This window comes from Acomys minous (assembly GCF_964271855.1).
Source record: "Acomys minous genome assembly, chromosome: 12".
Lineage (NCBI taxonomy): Eukaryota > Metazoa > Chordata > Mammalia > Rodentia > Muridae > Acomys > Acomys minous.
Window position 1 is genome coordinate 109,698,131 of NC_140493.1, and position 17,931 is coordinate 109,716,061.

Sequence of the window (17,931 nt, forward strand, 5' to 3'; positions counted from 1 at the left end):
CAGCCAGAGCCTGGCCTGGTGACCCTAGGGCCTTGCTGGGGTTTTTTGCACTCGGGACTGACAGCTCAGGCCCTATCCTGTGTATCGGCAAAGGCTTTCTTCCTGAAACTAGGCCCTCAGTTGACCTTCTGGTTCTTTCTCTTAGGCTGGAGAGGCCTGGGAGAGGGCCGAGGGCAGGGTCTCATCTGGCTTTTGCTCCAACCCTTCCACTGTAGGGCTCTGGCCCAAGCCTACTCAGGGTCCTTCCTGAGCTGTGAGTCAAACCTTGGCCCCGTGGTGGTGGCCTGAAAAGCCCAGTGAGGAAATCTGGACCGATGACTTGCAGAACTGTAGCCCAGGCCTCTCATAGCTTCCCTGTCCCTGGGTGCTGGGGACTGGGCAGCCATCCTGCCAGACCCTTGCCTATTTTCACCAGGTGCCAAGAGATTCTGAAAGGACAATGAATAACTGGGGGGTGGGGGTGGGGGCTCCTTCAAAGGCAGCCAGCCTCCCTGCAGAACTGGCCAGACAGACCCTCTCCGTCTCACTGCTTTTTGTAGGCTTCTAGAACAGAAAGGAATTTAGAGGTCATTCCCTAAGCCCCACCTGAGTCTTCAGAAAGAATTGCTTGGTGGGGCTTGAAATTCCCTGGGCCTTTGAGCCAAGTCCCAGAAAATGCATGGCAGAGCCCTTTCTGGGGCGTGGGATAGATTCCTCGTCCTTTGGAAGCACTGAGCGCCCCCACTTCCCAATGAGATCAGCTGACAGTTCTTCTGCCATTACCCAAGGTCCAGGAGAGAGGGCTTGCCCCTAAGACTGACCAAGGCATCAGTGATAGCCAGCTGCTCCCAGCCATTACCTGGAGTGCTGAGTGGAGGCCCTGGGGCGGGGGGGGGGGGGGGGATTTGGGGGATTGGGGAGACTGGGAGGGGGGTGGATGGAGGTTCTCCATGCAGGTGCAAACTACTGTGGGAAGGGTCTGAATTTTTGTTGTTGTTTGTTTGTTTTTTGAGACAGGGGTTTCTCTTTGTAGTCTTGGCTGTCCTGGACTCACTTTGTACACCAGGCTGGCCTCGAACTCACAGAGATGTGCCTTCCTCTGCCTCCCTGAGTGCTGGGATTACAGGCGTGGGTCTGAATTCTAAGTCAAATCATGGACTTGTCTGTGATGGGAGGCGGGTCCAAACCTCTACAGATGCTCATCTGGAAAATGTAATACTCTGTACTTATGTTGGAATGAGAGAACCTATTAGTCTGTCTGTCTGTCTCCCACATTCTCCCCACCCCCATCAGTAACGGAGGGTGAACCAAGGGCCTCGCAAATGCTTCGGCAGGCACCCTACCATAGAACTGTATGCCTCCCATTTTATTCTGTTTGTTCTCTGGAGACAGAGTCTTGCTACGTGGCTCTTTTTTGTTTGTTTGTTTTGTTTGAGACAGGGTTTCTCTGTGTAGCCCTGGCTGTCCTGGACTCACTTTGTGGACCAGGCTGGCCTCGAACTCACAGCGATCCGCCTGCCTCTGCCTCTCGAGTGCTGGGATTTGCTATGTGGCTCTTATAGGTCTGGAACATGCAATCCTCCTGCCTCAGCTTCTCAAGTGCTAGAATTTACAGTCTTCTAAATTTGATCCTTTTGATGTGTGTGGGGGTTGTTGTTGTTTTGTTTTGTTTTGTTTTGTTTTCAAGACAGGGTCTCTCTGTGTATCCTTGACTGTCCTGGACTCATTTTGTAGACCAGTCTGGCCTTAAACTCACAGTGATCTGCCTGCCTCTGCCTCCCTAGCGCTGCCACCACTGTGCCGAGCTCCTAGCACTTAAAATACATGTGACCTTGTTAGACATGGATGGTGCTGTTGTAGTCATGAGAGACTTAGGGTGGAAAGAGGTCTCCAGGGCTGTGACTCTCAAGGGAAGTGACTGGAAGGACAGGACCCAGCTGTAGGATGGGAAGGCTGGACAGCAAGGGATGTACCCGTGCCAGTGTGGTACCCAGGTAAGGAGGTAACCTTGTTGGGAGGACCTGGGTCTCACGGTGCAGGACGGAGTGGGAGAGAGGAGGCAAAAGCAAGCTTTCTGCTGTATTTAGAGCCTGGAGGGTTTGGAAACTTGGCTTGGTGGAAGAGTGTTAAGAGGAACCAGCACTGTGGATTCCGTGGGCTGGGCTGCGTGTGTGCCATGACAAAAGCAGTATTTTTAGCACATGAGGTCTGATGTGGATGGTGTAGATGTGGCCGATTGGGACACACCAGACTTCTCCAAGCCCTCCCGGGTTTCCCCCTTTCTGCTGTTGCCCCTGCTTTGTGTTTTGTGCCCTTTCTTCCCCGCCAGGCATGTGGAAAGAGCACCTGCTGACTGCCTCTGCTCAGTGTCTGCTTCTGGGAAGCCACTGTAGGTCACTTCCTTCTGGACACCCCAAGCTGTACCCTGTAAACTGTTTTATTTTTATACCTATTGCCTTTGAGGGTAATTCTCAGCTTTCATCTGGCTCCCCTTTCAGACCCTGAGCTTGAAGTCAGGAAGATATCCTGTTGTCACGGAGCTCCTACAAGGAGGGGAGTCTACACTTAGTCATGTTCATGTGTGTGTGTGTGTGTGTGTTTGCATCTATGTCAGTCTGAGACTGCACTTGCACCCTTAAAGCTCAGGACTTCTGCAGCTCAGCTCGCAGCCTCTTAGTATCACATCCACAAAGATCCTGTTGTGGACAGCACCCCTGGCAGGCATGTGGCACGCAGGTTCCTGAGGACAGGGTCCTTGTGGCTTTGTATCGACACCTTTGAAACTCAATGTACGTTACAAATGCTAATGGGGCCAGGCGTGGTGGTGGTGGTGGTGGTGGTGGTGGTGGTGGTGGTGGTGCACGCCTTTAATCCTAGCACTTGGGAAGCTTGAGGCAGGTGGACTGCTGTGAGTTCAAGGCCAGCCTGGTCTACAAAGCGAGTCTAGGACAGCCAAGGCTACACAGAGAAACCCTGTCTTGAAAAACTAAACCAACCAACCAACCAAACAACAAAAAAACCAAATGCTAACGGGATGTGGCTCCATCGGTAGGTTCCTTGTCTACCATGTCTGAAGGCCTGGTTTTAATCCCAATTTGCATAACCTGGATGTGGTAATATATGCCTGCATTCCCAGCACTCAATCAAGGTCACCCATCCTTGGCTGCATGTGGGGGCCTGCGCTAGCTTTAACAAACCTGCACTGTGATGTTCTCCTTTTGAATCCTTTTAAATTTTTTGGACCTGGGGAGATTTCTTAATAAGTAAAGTGCTTGCTGTAAGCATGAGAACCTGAGTCCGAGTCTCCTTGATTATGTAAAAGCCAGGCATGGCAGGCAGCGCCTGTAACCCCACCCCCACCCCCTGCCAGGGCTGGGACTAGAAACAGGCAGAGCCCACCGGGTAGGCAGTCTTACCAAACTGCTGAGTTTCAGATGCACTGAAGTAATGTCTCAAAAAGAAGGTAGAGAGTCATGGAAGTGGCTGAGCAGGTAAAGGCACCTGCCACCAAGCCTGATGACCTGTGTTGACCCGTGTTCCATCCTAAGACCCGCGTGCTGGGCGGTAAAAACTGAATACTGCCAGCTGTCCTCTGACCTCCACATGGGTACCAGAGCATGTTCACACACACACACACACACACACACACACACACACACACACACAGGCATACATGCATAAATAAATATAATTTTTTAAAAATGTAGAGCCAGGTGTGGTGGTGCACGCCTTTTAATCCCAGCACTCAGGAGACAGGGGCAGGCGGATCTCTGTGAGTTCGAGGCCAGCCTGTTCAGAAAACCGAGTCCAGGACAGCCAAGGCTACACAGAGGAACCCTGTCAAAACCAAACAATGTAGACAGCTGAGGAAGATACCCAGCTCAGCTTTAACCTCTACCCTCTATATATGTGTATGATACACACAAACAATTAAAAGCATTTTGAAATATAACTTTATTTATGTTTTGGTTCTTGGAAAAAGGGTCTCATTGTGTGACTTTGGCTGGCCTGGAAATTCACCTTGGGGGCCCTGAACTCAAAGAGATCCCTCTCTCTCTATCTCCTGGGTGCTGGGATTAAAAGGCCTACACCACCACCGCTGGCAGGTGAAAGATAGATGATAGATAGATAGATAGATAGATAGATAGATAGATAGATAGATAGGATGTTTAACAACCTGGGTCTTCCCGAGGCCAATGAGATGGCTCAGCTAGCAAAGTCATCCCTGCCAAGGCTGACAACCTGAATTCTATCCAGAACCCACACAGGAGACAGAGGGAACCGACTGACTTCTGAAAGTTGGCCTCCGACCTCTACAGACTCACTGTGGCACAAAAACGCATAAGTATTGTGAATTACAGCAGTTATCACCCACGTGCTGTGCATCCAGAACCCTGGCTCTGTTTTGTTTGTTTGTTTGTTTGTTTGTTTTGTTTTTGTTTTTTTGGAAAAGCCTGGGGTCTCGGCTTCTCTCTCTGCAAAGCTGCCTTCCAGGCTGCAGCAATTGCTCAAGTCTGTGCCGCAATCCAGAGAGAGCTCAGGAGTGGGAAGTCCAGAGTTCTCCCTGCTTCTGGGAACAGCCCCCCATCCCCCCTCCACGGGCCGTCCTCATGAGAGTGGGTCAGGCTCACCCAAGGATTTCACAAACGCCTGGCCGGTTCCCAGCACAGCACAGCTGGGAGGGCTCAGTGGCTGAGGAGGGCGGGAGGAGCATCCTCCTCCACGGCCCCTGTTGCCTGTCCTTGGGCTCAGGGCCTCTGGGTCTGGAGCCTGGGGACAGAAAAAGGCCGTGCCTGTCCGGGCTTGCCACAGCTGTGGTGAACTCCAGCCTTCCCTTCCCCACTTCACTTCCCAGCTTGAGCTTAGTCAAGGTGCTAGGAGGAAATTCCCTTTCCAGGAAGAGCGGAAGCACAGGCTTGCCTTCCCCAAAGTGAGCAGCAGGTGGGTCACCTAGGAGGGCCTGGGAATGTCAGACTCAAGGTCTCTCCCTTGTATCTGATTCACAAGAGCTGTGGCTGGAGTTTAGGAAGCCGGTAATTTTGTCTACACCCCTGGGGACCAGGCATGGTCCTCTTCAGGAGGCCTGGGAAGCACTGGGAATCTAGGAAGACTGAAAGGGGTCTCAGTGACTCTGTCACCCTCTTCCATGATCCTAGAGGCATGGTCCTTGGATCTAGCACCTTAGTTTTTCTCTATCAGAAGTGTTCTGACTAGCCAGGGCGTGGCAGGGTGTGCCTTCAATCCTAGCACTGGGGAGGCAGAGGCAGGCAGATCTCTGAGTTCAAGGCCAGCCTGATGTACAAAGCAAGTCCAGGACAGCCAAGGCTACACAGAGAAACCCTGTCTCAAAAAACAAGACAAAACAAAACTGCCAGTGGCTTTCTATGACCAAGTTATGCATATGTAGTGGACCCTTGATGTGACATGCTTCATTACTTTATTGTCGGCTTTGGCTTTCCCCCACTCAAACTTAACTCCTGGGAAGCCAAACTCCAGCCGGCCTTGTCGTACAGTAGTCTAAAGCCCCGGCCCTAGAACATTCCCTGAACTACAGGATGTGTTGGGCAGATATTTGCTGAGTGGACGGATGGGCGAAAGGGTGGGAAGTGGGGGCGGGCAGGCTTTGCTCCACTAGCCTGAAGAGTGTTCTCGGCTCTGGCTAGAAAACACGAACCATCTCTTGCCGGGAGGGAAGTCATAGCTTTCTGCGTCGTCTCCCGGAGGGGGTCAGTGACTCTTGTGACCAATGACGGGTTCCCTCCCGCCCCCACCCAAGGAGGTGCGCCTGGCCGCCTCCCGGCCGAGTTTCCTGGCACAAGGCTGAGAATAAACAGCACTCAGCGCCTGTAATCCCGTTGCCTTGGTGACGGCGCTCCGCGGGAGGGGGCGTGTCGGAGGCGTGTCTTGGTGGAGTGGGCGTGTTGGGAGCGGGCCCGAAGGGACCGCCCTCCCTGCGCTCAGCGCGGACATTCTTCGCATAGCTGTTCCTGGGCTCCCGCGGTGGCCGGGAAGTGACTCTTCCTGGCAGAGGGTGGCTCGAGGCGCGGAGCCCGAAACAGGAGGAGGATGGGCGGGGCGCAGTAAGGGGCTCTGCCCACCCTGGGCCTCGGTGGGCACCTCACGTCTTCGTGCGTGTTGCTCCCAGCCACCCCAAGCACTACCCAGCCAGTGTTTCTGGGGCCATGTCCTCTACTTCGCCGTCCTGCCTGATTGCCTTGCTTCTCGGTACCCCTGCGGTTTCCCCGCCGTGACTGACATCCTTACTCACTCTGTACGCTAGGACACTTCGTGAGGGCTTATTTTTCCATTATCAGCTCCCTGTAGGTGGCCTCCCTCCCACCCTAAAGCAGGCCTTGGATTTCCCATTCCTGGCTCAAGTCTTCCGGAGGCCAGTCCAAAGCAGCACCAGCAGGGAGAAGGGGGCCTCTCGCGTGGATTCTTGCAGTCCTAGAAGCAGTGTCATAGAACCTAGAGGTGGAGGGCAGCCTCGTTTTCTGCATGGACTTGCCGCAATCCACGCAAGCACTTTATGGAGCATTTTGGATCCAGGAGCACCTCTCTTCTGGATCCGGGGACCCAGATCCCCCCCATTAGGAGAAGGAGAGTTTTTACCCTGAAAAGACTGAGCCACAGAAGGGTCGCTCGCATAACAGGGTTGGGGAGGAAGAGGAAGGAAAGAGCCACTGGTCAGGGAGGGATGGAGAGAGTTACTCTGTGACCAGTAGTAGCTCACTGTTAGGATGTAAGATGCTCTGCTGTGCCGAGCATTGTCATTTTCCCGTGTGAGCCAGTCCCCAAGCTGTGATCTGAGCTGGAGACACAGAAGGCCAAGGTAGGCAAGGAGCTGCAGGCAAGGAAAGCAACCCCCCTTTTTTCCTTTGTTCTGAGTTTCCCCCTCCCCAAACCAAGCTGAGCCTCTGGGACATACGCAAGACAGAGGACCTGTGTCCTATGGACATGGGCACATGGATAAACAGCCACCTTCTGGCTCAAGGACAGGGTCCATGAAAATGACCCTCTCCAGCAGGCTTCATGAGGGAAAGTTTCCCGGGACACTGGGAATGGTGGGAGAGGTGTGCCCCTGCCGTCTGCAGTCCTGGTTTCAGCGTTGACAGTCCCTCTAGAGTGGGTCTGGCATGCTGTCTACGCAGGTCTCACGCCTGGTCCAGCCCCTTATCTCTTTGGATCATTTCCCCAGCTAAGGCCCAGGAAATGGGTAAGCAAATGGTTTGTTTATTCTTCCAGCTGCCTTTTAAACACTTGACTCTTGGAGCAGCTGTGTATCAGGCGCTGAGGGGCCAAAGGAGACTCTGGCGCCTTTCAGGCATTTGAGCATCTGGGAGACTGAGGAGCCCCCAAACTGGGGGCAACACCCATCTCAAGGCTCTTCAGATTTGGGTAGCTGAAGGAAAAACAAACAAACAAACAAACAAACAAACAAAAAAACACCACACAAGCGGAGAGTGTTTGTTTTCTTAGCAGAACCTTACCCCTAAACCTGTGAATGTGAGGGGCACTAACTAAGCAAGCATTTGGCTTTGTTTGTTGTTTTTCAGAGACAGGGTTTCTCTGTGTAGCCCTGGCTGTCCTGGAACTCACTCTGTAGACCATGCAGGCCTCAGAACTCAAGAGAGTCCACCTGCCTCTGCCTCCTGAGTGCTGGGACTAAGCATGCCAGCACCACCACCCAGCTTAGCACTTGGCTTTTTAGGAGACAACGTGGGGGAAATCAAATGCCTCTGAGGACCAATCCTTTGTTATTCCCACACTCCTGGCGCTGTGTCCTTGGCAGGTTGCTTAACTTCCCTAAACCAGAGTCTGCCCCAAACTCGATGAATAAATATTTATGGATCACCCTCTCTAGGCACCAGAGATGACGAATCCCAGTCATGCTGTAGCCTGCTCACCCAGCACCGCTGTGTCTCATGGGGTTCCTGAGAGGCTCAGCCTCTTTAGTGCCCAGGTGTAGGATGAATCGATGGGTGGTTTTCCCAGGAGGAGCCTGGCTGGTGGTCCATGACCCAGGTGGGACTTGTAAGAACACAAAACCAACATATTGGGGAGCACGGCTAGGAAGCCAAGAATACTTGGCCCCAGGTCCCCACCCTCTGCCCAGCTTTGTATGGGTCTCACACCCTCCCCCCTCATGCCTTGACTTCTGTGACGCTGTGCTGAGGTCACGAGTCACCTCACTGTCAGGACCCCACATCTAGGCTTTCTCGGAATACCTCCCAGCCAAGCGGCCCAGCCAGAGTGAGCGCTAATAGCTTGGAGCCTCTAACAGCTTTTGACCACAGTGCAGCCTGCTCCCTGCAAGCCTTTGAAGCCGGCACTTCCTTCGCAAACTTGTTTTGCATATTCTGGTCAGAGCTGAATCAGACTGGCAGGAATTACCCATCAGTAACACAGTCGAGGTGGCTGCTGTAGCTTGCCAGTGACACAGGAGGGCTGCCGGTGACGTGAGGGCCCATCTGATCCTACCTCAGAGCTGTAGGCAGGATCCAGGAGGCACAGCCAGCCCTGTCCCCTCATTTGAGTGTGTGCAGAAGACAAAGGAGGAAAAGAAGAGTCAAGCCTTTTTTTTTCATTAAAAAATAGTGCTCTTTATTATAAATTACTGAAATGTCTTTTCTGAGTATAAATATAAATATATGTGCAAAGTCTGAGTTGAACTAGGATTTGGTTGAGTTTTTCAAGCATCTTTAAACAGCCTCAAAGGCCTGAGTGGGGAGAGGGGCGGACTGGAGGTGGCTCTTTATAAAAGTGATTGAGGCAAATTGTAAACATTATTCAAAACAACACAGAGAGGAAAAAGCCACCCCAACACACAGCTGCCCCACCCAGCCCCATACCTGACTCAGAAAACTGTTTCTCCCCAAAACAAGACCAGTTCCAGGTAATTCCATGGCTGCTTCATTCCTGTGAGTGGCCACTGTGAGTGGGCGCGCGCTGAAGAAGGCTTCGCCATCCCACCCCCTCCCCCAGGTGAGAAAGGTCTGGGACCTGCTGATCCCCCTGGCCAAGAGGTGCCTAGGACTGGCCAATTTCTTCCCAGCATTTACTGAGGAGTCTTGAGTGACTGGGTCTCATCCCTGCCCCCACTTCCCCTGGCCTGCAGGCACCTGGGTGAACCCCTCAACTCCTGTCTGTTGGCTGTGTTTGGCTCCTCGTGGTGCCAATCCCCATCCACGGGACAGTGGGCATTTAAGGCAAGTCTCCTAGCCAGACATAGGAGAAACAAAGTAGAATCTGCTCTGAGGAAACCTCAGCTGTTTACCTGCCCGCCTCTGGTGTTGGAAAAGGTGACCAATCACCAGCCCCATCCATCTCCTTTCCAAAAGCCACTGCCTCTTTACAATGGGGAGGGCTCTGGGGCACCAGAGGACTTTGGGATCTGGGAGGTTTCATTAGCTGCCCCAAGGGAGAGGAGCCTGGCACCAGAATGGCTCTCTTCTGGTCACCCCTTGCCTCTCCCTAGAGCCAAGAGCCACCACTCCTCACCTAGGCCGGCAGTGGGAGTGGTCATTTCTTTGGCCAGCCTTTAAACCTTCACACACACCTGTCTCTTCCATCTTTCCCCCAGGCCTGGCGCCTGCTCAGGATTAAACCAAATCAAAGCGCAAACAAGTTCCGTGGGAAAGTTTGAAGACCCCCCCCCCCCCGCGGCAGTTCTCATAAGTTCAACACTTAGAGGTGTTTCCCCCCCCCCCCCCCACCTTGGGAAGCAGAGGCGGTGTGGAGGAAGGGGAGAACAGAGGAGAGTCCACTTGTCAATGTTATTGTCCCACCAGGCCAGCTGGCTCCTCTTGAGAGAGAAGCTGGAGCTGAGGGATAGAAAGCAGGTGGCAACTCCCCCTCTCCTCAGACACATTCCAGGTCCTTCCTGCCCCACTCTGCAGAGGGGAGGGCCCGAGAAAGAGCCTACCTGCCCCTGGCTCACTGGGAGCTACCGGACCACTGGGGCTGGATTTTTGTGCTTGTGCCATGTGCCTCGGAGGAGAGGCGACCGACCCAGGCCCCCCTCTGACTCCTTTGCTCTTTAAAGTGGAGCATCATACTGGTCCAGGAATTCCCGAATGGGTCCAGGCAGCTGGGCCACTTTCTCATAGGAGTCCAGGTGGCCGTTGACAGTCTTCCGGCAGAGATGCTGGAGGGTGGCCACGTTGGAGGACAGAGGTCGGCTCAGTACCAGCGGAATCTTCTCGCCCCCAGAATAGATATAGTAAGCTCTCTTGGGGGCACTCCCGGGGAGCGCCTGGGCAGGTGGCTGCTCTGGCACCTCAGAGGAGGGTTCCGTAGGTGGCAACGAGAAGGAGGTAGCCCCCGGGGGCGGCATGTAATGGTGCACCAGCTTGAGTACACAGTCGAAGCGGGGAACTGGCTGCGTGCTCCGGGGGTCACTCTGCAGCGAAAAGCTGCCCCCCTCGCACTGGATGCGTAGGTTCTTGGTCCCGGACTGGGTCTTGACGCTCAGCGTGAAGAAGTGGCGCTGGTCCGAGCTGTCGCGGATAAGAAATGTGCCCGCGGGCTCGGCGCTGAGCAGCAGGTTCGCCTCGCCGCCCGTCACCGCGCTCCAGTAGAATCCGCTTTCCTGCAGCTTGCGCACGGCGTTCACAACCAGCTGGTACTCGCTCTTGGAGCTGAAGGTCTTGAGGCGCAGGCTGGTGTCCAGGGGGCGGCTCATCCCGGCGGCGGGAAACTTGCTGTGGGTGACCATGGCGCACGGAGCCAGCGTGGATCTGCGCGGTGGTGGCTGCAGCTGCTTGGCGGCCTCCGCACAGCGGCCGCTACCGCATCCCGGGGTGCTGCGGAGAGGAAAGCGCGAGGCGCGTGAGTGCCCGGAACCCTCCAGTGTGCCCGGCCCTCCAGCCTCCGCCGAGCGCCCGGGACACCCCCTTGCCCCGCAGAGGGCCGTGTCTCGGACCCAGCCACCTCGCGGAGCTCTCCCGGCCTTGGTCCCTGTCGGCTAACCCCAGACAGTCCTTTCCCAAGCGCGCCCTGGGAGGATGCCCGACAAAAACTCGCGCGTGGAAGTTGGGTCTCCAGGAGCACTGCCAGGATGGGGAGAAACAAGAGCCCCAGGGACGCTCAAGGCGCCGCTCAGTCCGGTGCCCTTAGTGGCGAGGACGAAAAGGGGGATGACAAACCCGAGATCTGTGGGAGAGGGTACTGGAGAAGCCCGAGGGCCCAGTCCAGTATTACGGGAACCCGGGATCTTCGGTTCTCATCCGCTCTGCCCCCTACCTCGTCCCCTCCCTACCGGGAATGACCCGGGAAGGGGAGGAGAAACCGGGAAAAGCTCCCGAGCTGGATCGAGGCCCCCACCCTTTCCACACACCGCGCCCCTCCTTCCTACCTAGTCCCGAAGCGAAGTATCTGGCCTTGGGGCTGTGCCTCCTATGGTCCCCAAGGCGAGGCGGTGGCCGCCCGCGCTGCGCCCAGATGTTGGCGGTCGTGAAGTCCACAAAGGGGCTCCCTGTGCTTGCGTCCCCTTTGGCTTCGCTGTCCCCGGGGCCGATCAGGCGTGCCCCGAGATGGATCAGGCAAAGGACCCGGGCGAAGGGCCACGACAGAGAGCTGGGCCGAGCAGGGGCCGTCCGCGAGTCCGGAGAGACAGCGGTGGTGAGAGCAGGCGAATGAACAGTCGGAGTTAGAGCCGCCGCCGAGGCCGTGTGCGCGGGTATTTACCCAGCCAGCATGCCCCGCCCCCCCGATTCCTGGAACTGCGAGGCCCGTCTTCTTGTAATGTTTAGTCACTACTCTGCACTGAAAGGCTGTGAGCGGAGGGCGAGGGAGGGGCCGCGGGCAGCCGAGGGCGGGCCTGGAGCTGGGGCCTCCAGGACCCGCCGAGACTCACGGAGAGGGAGACAAAGCGCGGCGCGAGGCTGCCCGACCGGCGGGCGCGGCGCCAGCCGTGGCCGAGCGTTCCTGGCAGCGGCCCCTCCCCCCGCGCGCTCCGCCCCCAACTTCTCATTCACACTTTCCCCCCCCCACCCCCTCCCTTCTAAGAAGGCTGGTTTCTGGCAGAGGCGGGGTGCCGCGATGGGAGCGCGCGGGCAGTTCTAGGAGGCCGGCCCCGAGAGGCTCCTGGTACCCCTTCCCTTTTTCTTGGACCCTGCGGGGACGCTCCCCTCGCTCCCACCCAGGCCACCCCAAGGTCCTCATTTACAGTTCCAAGCACCCCGTGCCAGCCAAAAGGGAGGTAGGGCCATTCCGCAGCCAGCTCACTGGGGACCTGTGAAGTGGAGGTGGGGGGATGCGAGACAGTTACCTGTGGACAGGTTCAAAAGATGAGGCTGGGAGATTCAGAAGTGGAGCAGGCACTGGCTTCGACGCAGCTGCCGGGCTTCGGCTCATTCGCCCATTGCCTGGCTCTTTGGTGACAGACGTAGGTACCGATGCCCTTTGCGGGTGTAGGAGAAGCAGCTGGCAACCACTCTATCACTCACCTGAGCCTCCCAACCTGCGTAGGTCCGCCCAGGTGCTCCTGGCGCGTCCAGGGAGCTTGAGGAAAGAAACCGCGATCCCACCCTGCTTGCGCCCGTCTCCACTAGAGGGCGCGCTGGAGCATTGTGGGCGAGCAGAGTTTTGCTGTGTTTCCCAGGCCGAGGAGAGAGGTTGCGGGACTCCTTATTCAAGAGCAGGAGTAGGTAACCCAGAAGAAAGCAGGCTCACCTCCCAGGCCGGAGTCAAGCCTGGGGATACATGTCGAATAGGAGGACTGTCCACAGAGCAGTTGTTAGGGGTTCAGTCCCTTGCCAGCTGGGCCCTCCCTTGTTGTTAGGGTGTCTGAACTTTTGAGATGGTGGCGTGGGGGGAGGGAGCGTTGATAAGAACAAGTGATTGAGGTGAAAGGTTGACTTACTCCTCGTCACGTGAGTACCTATAAAGGCCTAGTGGCGAGTTTTGCAACAGGCAGCAGGATGCCCGTGCCACCTCAGAACCAGCTGAGTGACACAAGGAGTCCCCGCCCTCTTAGATACCACAGGCTTTCTGTAATGCCAGTCTGAGGGGGGGGGGGGAAGTGCTGACTACACACAGCAGCTTGGCCTAGGGGAGGGGGGAGGGCTGCCTGCTCCCTTCTGAGGAGTTGGTAGGCACCTCAGTAGCTTGGCTCTCTGTCCCCAATATGCTCCACTACCACTGGGGAACCAATAGAAACTCAGGCCGGTGCACAGCCTCTCTGGGCTCAGCCTTATCATCTCAATAGAAGTAGGTGATGCACCCCGACAACCCCAGGACTCAAGAGGCTTAGGGGCCCTTTTAAAAACCATCTCACAGACATTGTGCTGATGACAGTCCCTTGCAGGGTCCTGCAATGGATCCCCCCTCTCTTTGTGAAAAAGGCCTCCTTGATCTCATGCAGAGTGTTCCGCAGCAGCTGCCTTGACCGTGGGCTTCTGTGCTGAGGGCAGCGGAGGACAGGGAGGGCTCTTAGGAAACAGCCCTGGAGTTAATGGATGGAAAAGTGCTTTGTAAATTACAACGCTCTGACACGAGTCAAGTTCATTCATCCATTCCACAAAGCCGCGTTTCGTGCTTGATTCTGTCAGGCCAGCGGTGGAGTGCTGGGATGGCAGGGCTGCTGGGAAAAATCCTGTGGCTGGGGAAGAGGTCATGAGCCATGAGGAAGGACTAGCCATGGCTGTGACCCAGTGAGACACTGGGATGGGATCTGAGGAGGGGTACGGCAGGGAAGAGCTGAGGTTAAGAGCATGCGCTGCTGCACTTCCAGCGGACTGGGGTCTGATTCCCAGCACCCAGGTAGAGTGGGTCATGGCTGCTGTAACTCCAACTCTCAGGTACCCTTGGTCTCCATGGGAACCCACCCTCATGTGCACATACCCCTCCCCCATATACATAATTAAAATAAAATAAAAATCGGGCCTTGTGTGGTAGCGCACGCCTTTAATCGCAGCACTCTGGAAGCAGAAGAAGACGGATCTCTGTGAATTCAAGGGCAGCCTGTTCTCCATAGAGTTCCAGGCCAGACAGAGCAACGTAGGCGCTATATACATTAAATAACTAAATGAATTTGAGAGGGGGAGGGAGAAAAAAGAAATGGAACTGAAGCCATCGGGATCCTAGCCTCGTTGGATTCAGTTTTCTGAACAAGTCCTAACAGGAGCTGATGAGCCAGAGAGCCCTCACTCTGCAGGGCCAGCAGGGAACTCCTGGAGAATAGAGCATGTAGGGCTGTTTGAAGAGGAAAGTGGGACAGGAGCCATCAGGCATGCCTCTGCGGCTGCTGGGGCCTAAGACAGGTGGGGAATGCTGGGTGCCATGCATGCTCTTAGGGACCTAAGCTGCTCCTTGGCTCCACCTCACCAACCCTGTGTAAATTGGCCTAATGAGACTACCTCCCTTGAGTTGCCACGAGGGCTAAGGTGCTTAGCACGGTAGCTTTGAGGCTTCAGATGATGCCCAGTTGAGAGCACCTGGCATGCAGGGAGCCCAAGGTATGTGCCACCACACCCAGCTCAACAGCTTAAGGTATTGAAGATTCTTTCCAGATTCTGTCCAGATGCCATGAGATGGATTTTTAGGTGACCAGGTCTTTTAGTAGCATTGGCTGCTTGCACTGGGAGAATCTGAAATAGGATCCAGCCACAAAAAAAAAAAAAAAAAAAAAAAACCAGGACAAAGGATCCCTTGCATTTATTGGCTTTGAAGATAAACTTCTCAGAGCTTAGCAAGGGGCTGAGTTTGGCAGCCTAGTGAAAATCCTAGATGGGGACCTAAGATTACAGTTTAGGAAGCTAATCCTATCATCCACCTTACCTTTTGAATGCTATGTGTTAGGACTTCAGAAGCTTAGGGCAGGTGTTAAATAGCCAGGCTGATCTCCTCCACACGGACAGCTCCAGGATCTACAAAGCACCGAAAGGAATTCAGGCTGGATTACACTTCTCTAATCTCGGCAATCAAAGGGTAGAGGCCCGGGGGCCAGAAGTTCAAGGTCATTCTAAGATGCATATTGAATTTGAGAGGCCACATTAAGCTTTGTGAGACCCTTTCCCAAAACAAAACAACCAACCAAAAAGCAACGCCCCTAGGGTCTGGAGGGATGGCTTCCTGGTTATGAGCACTGGTTGCTTTTGCAGAGGAGCCAGGTCCAATTCCCAGCACTCACATAACAGCTAACAAACATCTGTAACTCCGGGGCATCCGATATCCTCTTTTGGCCTCTACAGATACCAGATATGTATGTGATACTTGCAGGCAAAACATCCTCACGCATAAAATAAAGATATGCAAAAACAAAAACAAAAACAAATAAAAAAACCCACAACCCTGTGTCAAGATGAAGCTAAATATCTCTTTTCCAGCCACCAACTTTCAGATAGTGGTATCGCCGAAGTGAACTATGAACGCACACTTGGTACTTTCTCTGAGAAGTGCAAGGTCACAGATTTGCCTGATCCTCTCTGAAGTGTGTTAGGGGTGTCTGGTCCAAACCAGTGGTGAGAATGACACGCAGGGTTTTCCTGTGGAGTTAGTGTCTTGACCCGGGGCGGAGCGTGTCTGATGTTGTTGAGGCGGAGGTGTTCCTGTTATAGACCAAGGAGAACTGGAGAAAAGGAGTGTGCATCTGTGCCTCCATGGTCTGAGCCCCAAAGGGCTCAAGGAATCTGAAAACGTTTCAATCTCTCTAAAGACAGTTGCCACCTATTTGCAGCCAGACAGCCCTTAAACAACGAAAGTAGGAAGTGCAGGACCAAAACACCCCTAGGTTCAGCAGTGACTCCCGTCTTCCGTGACACAGACACTGACGTCTTGCTCTGAAGAAACAAACGCACCAAGGAGAACAAGGAGGAGGTTGCAGAACCCAGAAACTTTTGGCCAAGAGAATGAAGGAAGCCAAAGAAAACCACCAGGAACGGATCGCTAAGAGGCTGTCCTCACTAGAGACTCTATTCGGAAGTCTGAGTCTAGTCAAAAATAAGAGGAACAGTTAAATAACAAGAAACACAAGATCCCAAACAAGGACACAAAACTTCCTCCTCCTCCTCCTCCTCCTCCTCCTCCTCCTCCTCCTCCTCCTCCTCCGTGGAGTGAGTACTGGGCTCTTGTTGGAGCTTGTCCCAATCACTGTCCACCTGCCCTTGCTTCAGTTGTGTGCTGTGTGGGCTGGGCTGCCTGACAGTTGGGCTTAGCTCACTTGCTTCCCTGGGGCTAAACTACCTTTCCAGGTTGGTTGATTTGTGCTTCCTCTGTACAATTAGGCACGGAAATTGCCCCCGCATCATCAAAGTGTTTTGACCTCTTGTTCAGTGAGAATCTTTTTTTTTTTTCCCCTAAGACAAGTTTTCTCTGTCCTGGACTCACTTTGTAGACCGGACTGGCCTCAAACTCGCTGCGATCTGCCTGCCTCTGCCTCCTGAGTGCTGGGATTAAAGGTGTGCGCCACCACTGCCTGGCTATCAGTGAGAATCTTAAAGAAAGATGTTGGAAGCTGGGCGTAGTGGTGTGTGCCTTTAATTCCAGCACTCGGGAGGCAGAGGCACGCAAATCGCAGTGAGTTCGAGGCCAGCCTGGTTTACAAAGGGAGCCCAGAACAGCCAGGGCTACACAAAGAAACCCTGTCTCGAAAAACAAACAAAAGAAAAGAAAAGAGAAAAAGAAAGATGTTGGATATATTGTCCTTTTTTTCCCCTTTGTATATTTTGAAAAATGATTAGTTTTAAAATCATGTGTATATGTGTGTGCCTATGTGTAGGTATGTCCACAGAGGGCAGAGGCATCTGGTCCCAGTGGATCTGCGGTTTATAGCTCATTGTGAGCACTAATGGCTCTTAACCACTTAGGCCTTATTTCCTTTGTAAACCTGGAGCCTGGTGCATAGGACGTCCTCAATGGGTCTGAGGACCAGCGCGTGTGGACTTCTATTTCCCGTCAGTCTTGGTTGCCACAGTCAGCTTTCTTCTTGAGTTGTTGGTTTCTGGAGCTTCTGAGTGGATAGGCTAGGCAGTGTTGGTTCTGGGAAGCCCAACGGATGGTTTACTGGAGATTATTACAGTGTTAATCTAAAGACAAACAGCCTGGAAAAGTGGGAGGAGATGCTGGCTGATGCGGGGCACATTTCCAGGAGCCACTTTAATACAAGGACTTGAAGTGAGAGATGGCAGACGAAGAACCAAGCAAGCTGAAGCCTTCTTTGCATCCTCTCTTATCTGCTGGGTAGCCGAGGCGGGAAAAGGTCCGTCGTCGCTCCGGTATCTAGGTCTGGCCCCTTAGCTCCACCTTGCCTTTTCCCGTCTAAGGGATTGGGAGGCTACCACCTCCTCCTTCTAATCTCCCCGTTGCAGAAGTTGGACGCATTCAGAATCCCATTTCCAGGCAAAGGTGCGGGGTCATAAAGATAATAAAGATAAAGCATTTGCCTGTGGTTTCAGCTGCCAGCCTGTGGCAGGTGACATCTGCTGAGCTCATCCTCTGAGCCCAGATAGGAAGGAATGCTGGCGCCTAGGCAGGCAGGAAGCAGTGGTGTGGCTTGGTGGCCCCAGACGCCATATCTGGGCACAGATGCTATGTCTGCCACTCTTGGCGACCGGATCTGCAGCCACGGGGTTGGGAGCCTTGCCTTAGCCCATGGTCTTGCTGAGGACCAAGTTCAAGGCCTCTGTCTTCCAAGCTGCTGGAGGCTGTTTGTGTGTGGCCATCGGGTAGCCTGACATTGGTCATTGCTTTGCCAACTCTGTGCTAGCTGGTCACCTAGACCTTGGAATACAAGTTGGAAATGAAGTGTGGGGAGGCTGATTCCCTCGTACTTTTCTTTCTCTGGGTCAACTTGGAAAGCCAGACTTCTCCTTTGCCCCTCGTTGCTACAGCAAGTCTCCCCCTAGAGCCCAGGCCTGCCATGGCCCCTGAGGGTAGCCCTCTTAGCTGCACCCCGGCTTCTCTCTCTGCCCTCCAGAACTTCTTGAGGGGCCCGGGAAGGCCGGGATTAGC

The 17,931-nt window shown here is 54.3% G+C and overlaps 1 protein-coding gene across 1 annotated transcript; it reads right to left on the bottom strand.

The window, feature by feature from the left end:
- Positions 1–8,555: 8,555 nt before the first annotated feature.
- On the bottom strand, positions 8,556–12,745 carry SOCS3 (suppressor of cytokine signaling 3). The gene is made up of 2 exons (XM_084751413.1): positions 11,336–12,745; positions 8,556–10,784 (listed from the first exon to the last, which is right to left on the bottom strand). Exon 2 carries the CDS (start codon positions 10,694–10,696, stop codon positions 10,019–10,021), a length of 678 nt encoding a protein of 225 aa, XP_084607539.1. The 5' UTR covers positions 10,697–10,784; positions 11,336–12,745; the 3' UTR covers positions 8,556–10,018.
- Between the last annotated feature and the right edge of the window lie 5,186 nt (positions 12,746–17,931).